Here is a 15,792-nt window from a genome sequence, read left to right on the forward strand (position 1 = left end):
CTGTCCCAATCTTAAATAATTGATATAATTCATATCAAATGACCTTCCATATCCCGTCTCAAATGTAACACATGCCATACCTTTATGCTAGGGTAATAACACAACTTTTTCTTACACAAAGCAGAAATTTAGAACCAAATTTAGCGTTAAATGCAAAAACTTCAGTAAACGTAGCGGCAGAATGGTTTTCTGTGAATATTTTGTTTAACAATGAGACACCCCATACAGTGGTCTTTTAAAGCATTTGGACTTCGTCTAATTCCTGAAGTACGATCAGGTTAAAAACGACTGTTTTTACTGCATTATAACAAAAACCATATAATATGAACCGTTGATGACTCCGCTCAATTTTATGGATGCCTCTGCGAACGCCACCTAGTTTATTTATTTCATACGGAAACACCATTATTACAATAATATACATTGGCAGATTGCACTGTTTTGCAAGACAATATAATAGCAATAACAAAATGATTGGAAAAAATATCATTATACAATAATAACAAGAATAGTAACAACAAACATAACGAGAATCAACAAGAACAAGAACAATGAGGTGAAAGTTTAACTAGGTACTTATGCAGATGCAAGAATTGATTTTGGCAACAGATTAATTTGACATGGTAATATGCAATAACAATAATATAGTGCAATAACAACAACTTGCACCCATCGATCTTTATCGATGCTTGCACCACGTAGCTCTGTTTAAGACCTAGACGGTACCAACTCACTATATTTGGGCTATACAATAGTAAATAATACTTTAATTTGTCATATTTTTAATGATATATAAATAATTTTTCTTATACATGGACTGTTATATTTGATACTTTAGCTTTCTTACTTAAAATACCCTGTTTCCTTGTTGCCTCTCTTGTTTGATTGTTTTCCCCACAATCCTCTACGTTCCCCTTTATTTAGTTTATTGTTCATTTCGTTTGGTACCTTGAACTACGTCCCGTCGTTCCGTTCCATATTGAGTTTATGAGTGTTGTCTACTTCTACTGTCTAATGTCTGCTAACTGACGATGTTTCTCTTTAATATTAAGAAATTGTGAACTCAATAGTCCGAATTTGAGTACATTTGCTAATTGCTAAAGCAGTTTTGTGCTAAAACTAACTTCATAGTGTGATCAACAACTATCCATCAATAAAGATGAATTTTTCGGAATACTCAAGGTAACTTGCCAAAGGTTTGTCTGTTATTGATATTTATAGTCACTTCGGTAGTTCTAAGAAAACAATGCATATTTAACATGTTTTATGTGCTACAATAGTACATTTTATTCTTAATTTCACTTATGTGTAACTTATTCGTTTGTCGGAAGCCTAGTTGGTTCAAACCAAGTAATTTTATTTCAAATGAACAAGTGGATCAGCCTTACTTCAATTAAATGGAACAGCCATTTTGAATAGGTTAGGGTTTAGGGTATTATTTCGGTTCGTTCAATAAAACATATCTTAAACTTAGACCTTTTCAATAAAAATGTAAATTTTTAGTTGGGCTTTAAAATCCTGCAGTTTAATTGTAATATAAGTAGGCTTACCCTCACCTGGGATTAACTCATATTTTACAATCCAGTATTTCATTTCCCTCCATGATGATGCCAAACAAATATTTAACAAGGCCCGGAAAGTATCCTTGATATCACTGTAAGTTAAGTATTAACTTAGAATGAGTACTTAGGTAATTAGGCTATCAGCCTATATTTTATTTAAATAAATTATTATTCTTACAACCTATATTTGGCTGCACTTTAGGTCCTACACTCGTTCGAATGAAAATATCGATCGATATATCGATTAATCGATTGTTTCTCTTGATATAACGTTTGGTTAGATAGGTAAGGTTAACCTAACCTAACTAACCAAACGATATATCGAATGAAACAATCGAACAAACGATATTTTCATTCGAATGAGTGTAGGACCTAAAGTAAAGTGCAGCCCTATATTTTATACTTAGGGGTAGATGAACAATCAAGTTCCAAAAAAGTAGTCCTAGGGCCATGTTATTTATTTAAATTATATGATTCATAACAAATTTTTCTGTAAGTATTCCGTATAGGCCTAGGTGCTTCCAAACAAATTTTTAATTTTGATACCTATCTTTTTTATAGTTTTTTACCTCCTGAATCCATTTAAAAACATTTAGCCTACCATTATTTTTCACCGCCGATGAATATTTCTCACCGCCGATGAATATTTCTCAAGATATTGCTGTAAAAATATTGGGTAAAAAAAAACCGGCTGGGTAGCTGAGTGGTTATAGTGCTCGCCTACTAATCAAAAGGTCGCCAGTTCGATCCTGAGAAAAGTCAGTAGCTTTTTGATGGTTCGAAACTGGACCCAGCTGTTCCTGATCATTGGGCTCTAAATAAATGATCCTGGCTAATGAAACAGCTGATCTTAGTCAGTAACAAAGCTACACAGATCATCTCACACCATTCTACACTCATCCTTCACTCATATTTGGGTTAAAATACGCACCTAAGTGGCGTCCCCATCTTAATGATTGATAATTGATAATTGATAAAAGGGTACAACATTACAATAAACAAGGTAGGATGGTTAACAATTACAAGTGGAATGAACTGTGGGTTAACTAAGCCTAAAGCTGACTGTTATCAACCACAGGACAAGCAACTGTAAGTAACAACTTTTGAACTGTCATCGGCAATATGCCTAGTGACATCATTTTACTTCACTACAACTAAAACACAAAACAAATATACTCATACTCATAAGTGCTGCGTAGTGCTAGTCTGCAACGCCGTCACAAGTTAAGGTTAAGTGAAGAGAGTAACTTAAATGGTTGATGAGAAGAATAGGCCTAACATCGTTGATTAAACATGATTAGGTAACATCGTTGTAGAAACATTTCAAGTGATTCTATAGTCAATAGCCTAATGTTTTCTATAATAGGAATTTCGTCACATTATTATGGAGATATAGATGGACTGTGGGACTAATTACATGTAGTTCTTTATTCAGGCATGTCAGGGTGGTAGGTCGTGCTTTATGTGAATTGGTGACTGCATTAAGGGTCCGCTCTACCTCTGCCGTTTTGTGCAAACGCAAGGGGCTGGTGCAACTGAGTTACCGAAGGCTACATTTAACGTAGAATCAAAATAAGGGTGTCATTTTGAAGATGATAAAATTATCTAAATTATTGTAGTTTCAATATGTTAACTATTGTACCACGAAGCCTGAAAATATTCTTTTGAATTTTTACGAAAAATGGCAATTTTAAACTGCTGTAACTTATTATAGAATCGTTACTTTAAAAATGTGAAACTAGAATCACTTAGATTGTTCTTTGTTCTTTAAAACACCGTTTGTTGTTTTTCACTAGCATGTATGGGTAGCTTACAAAGTCAGTGAACCTCTAGAACCTCTGCAACTAGCAAATTTGAAGCCGTAACGTACCGAACCTTGCGGCCGCGAGTGGAACTACACGCGTACAGCCCCTCCACGGTCATATTGCTTCCCCTCCTCCAATTCTCAGCTCTCAGCTGAGAAAGCTTTCTGCACTGACTATATAATACCGTACTTCTGCTGTACCCACAACACACACAACTATTTGGGCTCATCGATGTTTTTGCTACACTAAATTGGCTACACTGTTGTTAAATAAACATTTCAGTTTAATGAACGAATCTTTTTTATACATATACTAGCAGAATACCCGCCCGTTGTTAAATAAACATGTCAGTTTATTGAACGAATCCTTTTTACATAGATACTAGCAGAATACCCGCCCTTTATACGGGGTTGGTGTACGTTTTCAATGGGGGAGGACACGGTTTTAGAATTTTTTTGTTCCTTTGGCATGCTATAGTTACCACATCTACCATAGCAAAAATGGTCTATCACCATATGGAGCTCATCATACAAAATTTAAGACCAACCCGACCAGTAGGTAATGCCTTCCTTCTGGCTATTGATGGCGGGTTTGCCTGTCAGGGATTAGATAGGTCCTGAGTATTGCTTGCACTAAATGCGTCGGGGCGCTCTACCATGGTCCTCTAGGTCCCGACCAAGGGGAACCCAGGTGGAGTGACGCTTAAACAAGTAGCCGGGAACCCTGGTTAGGATTGAGGGGCAACCCTCTTTCCGAAGGGTCTGCTTCGGCAGCCGGTGAGCCTGATGACCTTAAGTCATCCGCCCATGATGTGCAAAAGGTTGATGCGTAAGCTTCGGCCTACATCATGGGGCCCGGGTAAGTCTCACGATAGGTACCGGGTATGTAGTCAGGGGGCTTCGGCTCTCATGACAAATATTGAAATGAAATGAAGTAGGTAATGCGTGATGAACTTCAAACAAACAAACAAACGCACAAAATTTCACATTTATAATATTTGTAAGATAATAATCTAGTTTGTATGAGAAAGTAGATTAAGATGAACTATGAACGTACCACAACACGTATAATGGTTCTAATGCTGTACCGGTAACGATTCGCTCAAAACTAAAACTAAATTGATAATAAGATGAAAAGTATTTTATTTATATCATTATAATTGTTTGTATAGAGTATAGCAATAAGTATGACTGACTAGGCCGATGGTTTGCTACCTATGACAGTACTTTACAACTCAGGATGGCTAGTGTAGTCCACCACTCTAGAGCGGTGGAGGTTGATGATCAGCTGTAGTGAGACTGGGGTGGAACACCCCCGCAGGCAACATTGGACGCGCCCACGAAGGCCGCGCGATAGGGCTTTCTCGCTTTCTGCTATACTAGCATCCATCACCAGCACACGTGCACAGTCTCATTCTGCTATAATATCGTTTGTAATACTGTATTCTGTTATAGTATTGTAAGTTCTATTATCTAGAAAAGACAGGTGCATTCGTACTGCAAGTTCCTTTGTATAGTTATTTATTTGAAATGCCTCATCCTCGAAAAAAAAAGGTCGCTCAGTTTCCGTCAAATGTAAAAGGCAAACTGGAAAAAACCTTGGACATTGGGCAATAAAGAAAGGCGCCAGAAAATTGTGGTAAGTAAGCATTATTTTTTTGTTAATTTTTAACTTGCATAAATAGGCATTAGTAACGTTTAATTAATATGGTAATGGAATAGCTAGCTATTTACATTGAGCTATTTTATACTTCATATAAATGAAACCTTGTTGTATTGTTTGAAAATCTAGTACTGTGTTTTACTATTGCAGATATTATCATTTTCTCAATAATTATAATACAACTGTGTATAAATCAGAACAGCTATCTTACACGTATAAAGACAAATTTTATAGCAGCCTACAGTAGAAAGAGTAATCTTCAATTGAGAAAGTGTATAGGCCTAGTCAACAATATCACCTTCCAATGTTCCAACTCCATCGCATACCTGCCTCTTCCATAATCAATATCACCACAATACAATTACTCATACTATACACAATTTCCAGTAGGTCTGAATTGAAACTCCCTAAAATAAAACGAAAACATCCAAAAAAATTCACAGTACCCCTAATTATAACGTTGTGTCGTGAAATCATTAACCGAATCGTCCACACGTATCATTTATATCAATTTCACTGCATCAATTGCTAAATAAATAAGTGTAAACAAAGAAAAGTAAGAACTACAACACAAGGTTTGTTTTGGTAAACAGCTGAGTCAAAAATAAAATAATATTCATTTGAACAAAAGAACTGGTCACATGTTGAAGGAATTTAAAACGTAAAACACGCTAGTAAAGCTAGTGACGTAATTAATTGTCTATGTTTATTATCCATTCCGTTAGCAGTTCTAATATCCTTAATAATCAAACCACCCTCATTGAATCAATTCCCGTATTCCGTACACCGTAATTCCCCATATTCATTTATTTAAACCATAAAATATTCAGCTCCTCCAAACGTAACCACAACTAAACACACGCCAAACAACTTTTTAGATTTATAAAAGGATGGTTAGTCTAATTGCAGTATCCTAGGTCAATGATGACGTTGTGCTCAATCTATGTCATTCTTCTGTTATATCTTTGGATAAAACCCGTCTGGGTTGTGGTGGTAATTTAAAATTGTATTCCTGAGGATTCTTGATCTCCTTCTTTATGACATCAATATTTCCGGGCCTAATCCAAACAAAGTTTAATCATTCAAAAACATTGATTGTAAACAAACCAAGATGAATTAAAATGTGTAAAAAAATGGATTTTCCTATCCTTTCTTAAAAAAGTTGAGCAGTATAATAATTTGCATATCCTTTTTTTATGACTCGTGTACAGAGCCTCGACTTGTATACATTGATGGTGTTACTTTTCTTGGTGGTCTACTAATCTTACTTATTTCCTAAAAATCAATGACGAATCAGAGTAAATAAAATAACCTCATAGTTCTACAGAGAATTTTTATATTAAACCAGCTGTTCGTTAAAAGAAAATTATATTGCACTAAAACAAACCGAAGATTACAAAGATTTATTTTTTAAAAACTTTGAACATCCTAGTATTTTACCTATGTATATTTAAATAATCTGTCATCCTCTTATCGAAGGATTGCACGTATCAATGATTAGCATTACACATAGTATAAAAAAGTCACCCCTTAGTAAGTCTTTTAATTTGATCCAAATGCTGAATTTGTGTTACGAACACTGAATGTTTACAGCTGTTATGTTAAACAAATTATAATACACCAAAAGCTAGTTTAGAATCGTAGCGTCGGCTGCTAGACTTTTTAAAAATTTAAACTTAATTTCTAAATAACTGGGACTCTAAACTAAAATTATGGCTTCGACATTCCCTAGTTCTCAAAATTATCTTTCTTTCAACACAAAAATCATGAAAATCCGTCTGGTGGTTGATTCAGAATCGTGAAATAAAAAAAACACTGTTTCGTTTTAATATTATAGATAACAATTTACAATTCATTGTTGTGGTATACCTGCTTTAAAATACTAATAATTGAGTCGTGTATTTCATTTAACTAAATCAAATTTTGGGTGTGATTTGCAATACTGTACCAGAATTTTGCTACATCATCTGTATTTTGTTTTACAGGTCAAATGTCCTGCATCAGCTAAAGACCTGACGCCAGCTGATGCAGTTGTTGAAAAGAAAATTAAGTTTTGTGTGCTGGATGAAGAGAGGAATCTAAAATTAAAACGGAGCCATTGATAGTACTACCAAATCCAGGGACAGCTCCACATAACACAACAAAAAAATTGTTGGTTTTTGGTGTGGACTAACAAAGGCATGTCCATAGAGAAAATCCTGAGGGACGACCAGTTTTGGGAAAACAAAATGGAAAAACCCCTGACTAATTTTTATTTCAAATGTGTATTGCCAGAGCTGATCGACCCAAGACACCCTCGGGGACTCCCAATAAGGGATAGGTTTTGAAAAGTTTTGTCGACGAATAAAACTGATAAACTATTGTAATTATTTAATAATTTGTAAATGAAGGTAAATTATAAATAATTGAAATAAATTTTTTTTATTTCAACTGTTGTTTTTATATTTCAAAATATTGTACCTACCATAACTGGGTTTACTTATGGTACAGTAATCTGTTTACAGCCAAAATGCATTTACTGACAAAACCCAGTACTGTAGCCTACTTTAAATATTTATTTAGTATATGGATAAGCACGAGTGGTGAGTTTTGAAGCATTCCCGGCGCTCATTAGAACGCGCCTTGGCTCGCGGTGTTTTGGTGTTTTGTGGAGTGGAAGTTGCACTAGTGGCAATGATAAAACAGTGAGTATGCCAGTGCGCGTGGGTAAGTGGTTCCTCTCCTGCTGGGCGCCGCCGCCGCGCCGCTTTCTCATCCCCTCTCCCACTCACTCGGCCCCTCTCCCGCTCCCCTCCGTTGTGCAGCGCTCCAAGCGGCCGTTAGCTACATCGTGCTGAGATTTCCGACTCGGGGTCCGGCGGACCCTTAAGTGTTTTGAAGTTAGGTTAGATTAGGAAGCTAAAGTTTAGGTTATACCGTAATGTATCGAGTTGTTAGTTTATGTTGTCTGCAGACTGTTTTTTGTAAAATTAAAATCCTGAGAAAAACACTTCAAATTACTATTTCAAAAATGCTTGCAATATAAGTTGCAGCAGGCCTATAGATTTAATATAGCATCTACAGGTAGCCTATCAGTCGACCATGAGCAGTAGCCTATCTTATAAAACTTTCTAATGTTTTATTATTACATTATTTATAGCAATGCAGTGTTTGGCTAGTTATTAGTTGAGTTTGAGTGAGCTATAATTTTAAACGTTGCAGTTTGTGCAACTGAACCAAGATAAATAATTTGAAATGTCATTATTGTACAATAATAATGATTAAGTGCAATATTTAATTTCTTTGATAAAAATGTGAATTGTGACGTTAATTGTTGTTTACAGCGTCTTAATGGGTTTTACATCTGTTTTTATACTATATTGGATTAACTGTCATTTTCATTACCCCCCCCCCCCCCCAACCTATTAACTGAGGTAATCGAGTATCTACACAATAGTGTAAAGTATTGCAGCATGCTACTTGACTGTATTTTAACAAGCTTTATGTCAACAAGGCGTTCTGTGCTGAGTCGCGGTGTAGCTTGTGTCTGTGCCACGTGTTATCTTTATCTATCTCAGTAGTTGAGCCATTCCGTGCCCTCCCTCTTAAGATCTCACGTCTTGCTAATCTTGAATAATAACTTCCTACACGAATAAACATAACTATTTTTAACTTATTGAAATTCAATAATATAACTAATTGTCATTAATTAATCGACTTTCTATCTGGTGACTTAGTAATATATTTTTGATTGTCGTCACGTTGAGCACTGTTGCGATCAAGTTTAGCCACCCTGAATTTATTGCAACCCCCCCCCCATGAATTTCAATGAGGCAGTCTGCGTCACAGCCCTGATTAATTGTTCTATATAGGCCTATTGCATGTAGTTGTGCAAGTTTTAAAGTATGTTTTATTAAGATTGGTCAATAAATAACTTACATACCGCCAAAACTAAATATCTCAACCACACTCTGATGATACCTCAAACATATAGTTGTATTTGGCTTGCAACAAATCTCAAGAGATAAAACTGTTTTGAAACTTATATGCGCAATATAATGCGGCTTGTAAAACTCATTCAAGTTTATCCTGCCTTACACCTTCAAACAAAATGTTATCAAAATCAGATAAAAATTACTCAAGTTATCGTGCGGATGGACACATATATTATATATTTATATATATAGATATATACATGTATAGGCTACAAATTTGAACGAATGGTGTTTTTGGCCTCTGGGGACATTAAAATGAAAAAGTAAGTCGGTCGCGGGCCTAGATCTACCATCATGAGACCTACGGTAATAGTTACTTCCCTAAGGAAAATCGCTAAAACTGTGACTGAAACATTACAAAAAAGTAGCCTACTAAGCTAACACTCCGTACAATATAGTTTTATGTTACAAACTGTATTGTATTTTTTGTTAATATTTTGTTGTTATTATTAGTTTTTTAGAGGTTAACTGTAAGAAAGGACCATGAGGTCCTAAGTTTGCCTCAATAAAGAAGGATAAGTTATTCATTTTATTTTCATTTACCTCTTTACCTAGTCATATTGTTACATGGACTTAACATGTTGAAGTGATAGAGTAGCACAAAAACAACAATTAGACAATAAAAAAAAGTTGTTAATTCTCCAGATTACTGTTTTATAACTTACCCTATGTAAAATAGCCTAGTTTAAATACTTGCATAGTGTAATCCTTGGTTACAAGCAATAAAAGGTTTATATGATGCCGGTTTCTCGTATTCATGTTTGTCTAAACTTCGTTAATCACCCTAAAATGAAGTGATCGTTTCTAACTTGTAAATGTTGATGGTTCAACCTAAAAACCAAGACTACCTGACTATACAGATATATTCAGATATTTAAACCAAATGCCTGCCGTACTTAAATATTCTACAAACTGATGGTTGTGTCACAATGATTTGATTTAGCTGAATTATTTTTATCGTCCTTTATCATGTTACAGAAGACAGTAGATAGTAGACAGCACAATGGAGTCACAGCCGATGTGTCCGGTGTGTACGCTGTACTTGCGGCCGGGCATGTCATTGCATGACCACCTCTACACACACCCCAAGGATCAAGTAATAGAGGCATTGGTGCGACTGGCAGCCACCGGGACTACGCCCTCTGCCACCATAAATACCAACAGTCAGTTCACTGCCATCACTTATCGTCAGTTTCAGGTAATTAGTGCACTCTCAATCATTTTTAAAAGTTTTGTTCAAAGCCATAGGTTAGAAACACAGTAACTTAAAGTCCTTTTGCTCTTACACCTCAGGATCAAACCGACTAAAGGGTGTGTTGCTCTTAGTGGTTAGCGTCTCGGACTTCATTGAGAGAAGGGTTTAGATTCTTGGCATATCCACAAACCTATTATTGGTTTTGGACCTCTCCCCCTGGAAAAAGTTTAAATTACCTCGTTTGAAAATGCTATTGGCTGTTAGCTTCAGATTAACATGTAATAAATAGGCTATAATTATAGTGGTTTATACCTTATACTGCCTAGGGAGATTTTAGACAAGGAATGTGCGAGTGGTAAGAAATACACACCTAGTCTAGACTAGTTTGCCTCGTCTTCATACATTTCATGTCTTAATTATATTTTTGGAAAGGATCAACCATTTTATACTTACTTTTTACTTGTGACAGTAATGTTTTAGAGTTACAAAAAATTAACCTGAACAAAATAGGCATTTAAAGTGTTGCCACACAAAATACACTGAATTCTGTATGCATAAACCCGTTGCTCTTAAGCCTTCCCATACTATGTGATTGTTTTGATAGTTCCTGGTTGGGAATGAATGACTTAATAAGGTATGCCGAGAGACAAACCACTATTATACTACATTGAGAAACTATTTTTGCTAAAAGTAAAGATCACTCACTATCCAAGTATGTAAGTAGTTACAGTAGACTCCCTCTCATCCGGACACCTTTTAACCGAACATTGGTTTAACCGGACTACAGTCGACGGAAATGACATCTCTTTAACCGGACAATTATTATCGGCACATTGGTTTAACCGGACTAGATCGGCAGGAAGTGGGTGGTACTGTAACGACTTCTCGTGGGAAAGATTTGAGACCAGTGATCACATGTCTAAATACAATGCTCTCCTAAATTTAAGTCGAATATCACCGTAAACGGTCCATTTTAATGAGTTTTTGGGGATGTCGGCTTAACCGGAAAAACCGTTATCCGGACTGGCCTTGGTCCCAAGGAGTCCGGATAAGAGGGAGTCTACTGTAAGTATGCTTGTGCGTCAATGTACAGAAAATTATTATTTGTCTATAGTAACACATTTACATTTAAAATGAATCATTTGATATGTGCTAATTAGATTTAACTTTGTAACTGGTTCTGTGATCGCTGTATTTCTGGTTACAGACACTAACTACAAGTGTTCCTGAGTCCAGTATTCCCATGATGATCAACCCTTGCCAGGTCATCAACCCTCCAACTAACACTCCATTCACTCCAGGAGTAATCAGGTCGTCTGTACCACTTGTGTCCTACCCATACTATCCGCAAGAGCAGCCTACCAACCTAGCAGACCACGATCGTAACACTCAGTGCACGTACTCTCTAGCCACTCAGACCACGCAGACGACCCAGACCAACTCACCACTCGTAACACACACTGCGTCTCCTTTCCAAGAAGGAGCCCAGAACACATCACCTTTCCAAGAAGCCACGTGCGAAGAAAGTCAAGAAATCGATGAACCCACAGAAAGTTTTGAACCTGCTATAGATCCGTTCACAGGAGAGCAAGAGCAGCAAGTTACCGAACGAGAAAGTTTTGCAGGTGATGTGCTACCCGAGGGTGGACATGAATCTAGAGAAATTGAAGAACAGTGTCTTATCATGGAGAGTAAAATGGTGGGAATCCATAAAAATCCTGATAGCTCCGTAATTGAAAGTATTCGAGAAAGATCAGATGATCCTTTTGATAATGAAGATTTAGACAATATCAATGAATCTGAATTAGATCCGTTTGTGGAAGATAGGATAGAGGAAATCCATGGGGATGAGTCGGAGTGTAGAGACAACACTAATAACCAAATTGGACCTGAAGAAGATGACTTAATGGATCCGACCCACAGTTTAGGTACAGTCATCTCCAACACACATAGACTCATCGCAAATGAACCGGGACTGGATTACGATGACGATCTTAGAACTAACGATTACAATGAAAGTTATGGAAATTTCAGCCCAACCCGTAACATCGTATCGCCTTCATCTGATGTTAGCAACTGGAGTGGTGGGTCTGGGAATCTCAGAGTGAGAAGAGATCTGAGTAGTTTTGACGAACACGGAAATATGAGAGTTCTTTATGTTCATCCAAACTCAAATGCGACCGAGTTTGTAACTTCTGATCCGTACGGTGCTGTGGGCAGAAATCAGTCTTCTGAAGCCCAACTGACCAATCTAGACGATGTTAATTACTCCATGGTGTTGAATTACAGTAACAACCAACTAGCTAACATGAGTGTGGAAGATGGAGAGAACAAAGAGGATAACTCTGAACACAGCACACCCTTGAACATACACAGTGATGAGTTGATGCCCCCCAGAGGTGAACTTTCGGGACAAGAGAGCCTCGGAGCTACAGAAAATTCTGTTTGGGAACTACAGGTACAGTTAACAAATACCATTGCTTACTTGTTTTCTTATACACGATGTCTACAGCTCCCGGATATCCCTAATCTTCCGGACAAGTCCCTAATATTTCAGTTGGGTCCTGGATGTCCCTATAAACCTCAGGAATTTGATGTATCCTTGATTTCATAAAACTTATTAAATGCTTTAATTTTCCAACCAAAGAAATAATTAATTGTCTGACATTTTTTGTGCTCATGATAAATCAATAAAGATAAAGCATAAGTAAGGTTAGAGAAAGCTGTTGCTGTGGGTGAGCAAATTTTTGTACAAAAACACCGTGTACTATCTTATCAGTTCAATATCGAAATACTAAGTATCGGTATTATTTCGGACCAAATGGGTTCGATTTAATTGATGAATGGTTGAATGAATATTATGAACACCATATTACCGCAACGATATGTGGTGCTGCCATCGGTGTTCGTGGTGAAGTGGATAGATTACTTGGCTGATGTCCAAGAGGTAACCAGATCGAATCCCACTGGTGACACTAACTTCTGTCAAAGATTTTGCTTAGAATGCAATTACATCTTAACTGTAAATATTTTGTTAGAATTTGGGGCATTAATAATTTTATTTTATTAACAGAAATCTATTTTTCAATTAGTAAACCTTGATTCAATGTTGTAATCATCAACAAGTTTGGTTGGTCAGGTTAGGTTACGAAAGTTAAATTTTATAATAGAATGCTCTCATTTTGTCCGTGGTAAACCTTAATTCAATTTTTTTTCATTACCAGCAAGTTGGTTAGTTAGGTTAGGTTATAACAGTTTAATTTTATAATAGAATGCTCTCATTTCGTTTGTATCAGAATAAGCCTCTCACAGATCTGTGACAAACGACAACTACAATTGCATCGATACTATAGATAATGTCGTTATTCGATAGAGTTAACAAACGATAGTCGCAAAATCGCGTGACATTTTTAGACTAAAAAGTGTTCACCAGTGCTGTGAACTTTATAATTTGCAGAGTCAGTAATTTGTAAGTGTTATTATGCCTCTGATGTATTTGTTTCATTACGGGTTTCCACTCCAGATTTAACTGTCTCAGTGCTATATTTTGTTTCAGGACCATGGAGAGCCTTCCACAGCCAGCTATCCACTGCTTGAAAAAGATCGTTGGCAAATTATGGGGTCTACACTAGAAGATGAAATAAATGAATCACACTCCAATGGGCTTGAAAATAGGAACCACAGTGTCAAGTGTTTTGAGTGTGATATGAGGTTTGTCTGTGTGAGAGAACGGCGAATACATGTTCAAACTGTTCACAACACTCCGAGACATACACAGGTCAAGACCGAAGAATCGACAAGTAGACTTCTCACCAAGAGCGATTTAAAATCTCAAATTATAAAAATTAAACAGGAAAGGGGATTACCAGTGAAAACCGAAGCATCGCTCAGGACTTGTGTGGAGTGTGGGATGGAGATGCTGACAGTGAAAGAGCTGAGGAAACACAGGCGAGAGTTTCATGAACTGAAGAGGAAATGTGACACGTGTAACACTTTGTTTTCTGACAGTCTTGCCTATAAGGAACATATAGCTAAAATTCATCCGATAGAATGTGTGGTTTGTGGAAAGTTTTTCCCAAACAAATCTGCCGCTAATACTCACGCTAAATGCCACCTGAAACTTAAACCTTACCAGTGTACAATGTGTGACAAATCCTTCCTGTCCAGGTTAAAACTTAACGAACACACAAACATTCACTCGGGCGAATCCCCGTACAAGTGTACTTTGTGCAATCAAACGTTCAAACGCCAATCGAATTTAATCCAGCATAAAAACTTTTTTCATCTCAAAATGAAAAAGAAGGTAAAAGACTACTTCTGCCACTGCGGTGAGATTTTCCATTCGATCAAGAAACTTCAGTGGCACAAAGAAATTCATGATACAAAGCCCAAACAGTGTATGTACTGTAGCGAACGGTACGTCCACTCCACTAGTCTCACTAGACATATAAGACATGCACATGACAACACTTACTTACCAAAAACCGCTAGAGCACACAACGTGTTGTGTCCCATCTGTAAGATCACCTGTGTTAGATCCTCTCTGGGCCAGCACATGAAGATACACTCTGCTGACAAATCCTACACCTGTAATGTTTGTTCTAAGGAGTTCAGTACCAACTGGAATCTACAAATGCACAAGTGGACTCATGCCTCTCGCAACAGTAAACCTTTCAAGTGCAAACAATGTAAATGCGCTTTCTACATGTTGTCCAGTTTTCAGGCTCACGTTCGGTCGCATCGGAACATTCGACCCTACACGTGCAACTATTGTGGCCGTCAATTCATACGCAAGTATAATTGTATCCGGCATGTGAAAGAACACGAGACAACCAAGTCTTACTGTTGTGCTGTTTGCAACAAAACGTTTCACCGCAGTTACTATCTAACAGAGCATATGCGGACACACACAGGTGTCAAACCCTACACTTGTCACATCTGTTCCAAAACATCCAGCACCAAGTCAAATCACAACAAACATGTTAGAACTCATCACGCTCGCGAACCAGTCAATACTGAAGGCTGAAGTTTTTAAACCAAAGTTTTAACTATCGAGTGTTTCAAATATGATTTTAGTTTAGACATCCTCAGGTAATTAGAAAAGCAAGTTCATCTTTGTTAGTTTGTGGAAAGAGAAGGGATCAGAGTTGTCTACTGAGTATAAGCACAGAAAACATACTACTATAACCCAGAATGCCAACCGCATGGTAAAAAGCATTAAGTGTTTTGAGAGAGCTTTGCCTGTCAATCGTAGGCAGCGCTACCAGCGTTGCCATGCACTCAGCATAGCAACGCTGGTGGCGCTGCCTACGATTGACAGGCAAAGCTCTCTCAAAACACTTAATGCTTTTTACCATGCGGTTGGCATTCTGGGTTATAGTAGTATGTTTTCTGTGGTATAAGAAAGAAGCAGTGTGTATAAGTTGTGACAGCAACTTCATCAATGATTCCAACCCAAAATTCAATCTGTAGATAATCAAAATACAACTAAGATTGTGGGTTTTGCTAGAGTTAATTGGACCTGAATAGATCAATTCCTTTTTTAGAAAAACATTCCTAGTACATCGGTTAAAGGTATAATTGAATAAAAGAAG

General features: G+C 36.9%; 1 protein-coding gene across 3 annotated transcripts; it reads left to right on the plus strand.

Moving 5' to 3' along the window:
* Positions 1 to 953: 953 nt before the first annotated feature.
* Positions 954 to 15,357, plus strand: LOC128990798 (zinc finger protein 227-like). Of its 3 annotated transcripts, none has more exons than XM_054413378.1 (4): positions 954 to 1,196; positions 9,982 to 10,201; positions 11,406 to 12,656; positions 13,755 to 15,357. In XM_054413378.1, the coding sequence occupies exons 2-4, from the start codon at positions 10,007 to 10,009 to the stop codon at positions 15,222 to 15,224; spliced, it is 2,916 nt and encodes a 971-aa protein (XP_054269353.1). In that variant the 5' UTR covers positions 954 to 1,196; positions 9,982 to 10,006; the 3' UTR covers positions 15,225 to 15,357. The 3 variants fall into 3 exon arrangements, with proteins under 3 accessions (XP_054269353.1, XP_054269352.1, XP_054269354.1); XM_054413377.1 differs by having other exon boundaries at positions 954 to 1,182; XM_054413379.1 differs by having other exon boundaries at positions 954 to 1,182; positions 9,985 to 10,201.
* The last annotated feature ends 435 nt before the right edge of the window (positions 15,358 to 15,792 follow it).

This window comes from Macrosteles quadrilineatus, unplaced genomic scaffold (assembly GCF_028750875.1).
Source record: "Macrosteles quadrilineatus isolate MER2022 unplaced genomic scaffold, UCM_ALF_1.0 Scaffold_3__2_contigs__length_128488019, whole genome shotgun sequence".
Classification (NCBI taxonomy): Eukaryota; Metazoa; Arthropoda; class Insecta; order Hemiptera; family Cicadellidae; genus Macrosteles; species Macrosteles quadrilineatus.

Coding starts and splice junctions, on each gene's coding strand:
- LOC128990798 (XM_054413378.1), top strand. CDS start 10,007: ATGGAGTCACAGCCGATGTGTCCGGTGTGTACGCTGTACTTGCGGCCG. Junction 10,202..11,405: donor TCACTTATCGTCAGTTTCAG/GTAATTAGTGCA, acceptor TTCTGGTTACAG/ACACTAACTACAAGTGTTCC. Junction 12,657..13,754: donor ATTCTGTTTGGGAACTACAG/GTACAGTTAACA, acceptor ATTTTGTTTCAG/GACCATGGAGAGCCTTCCAC.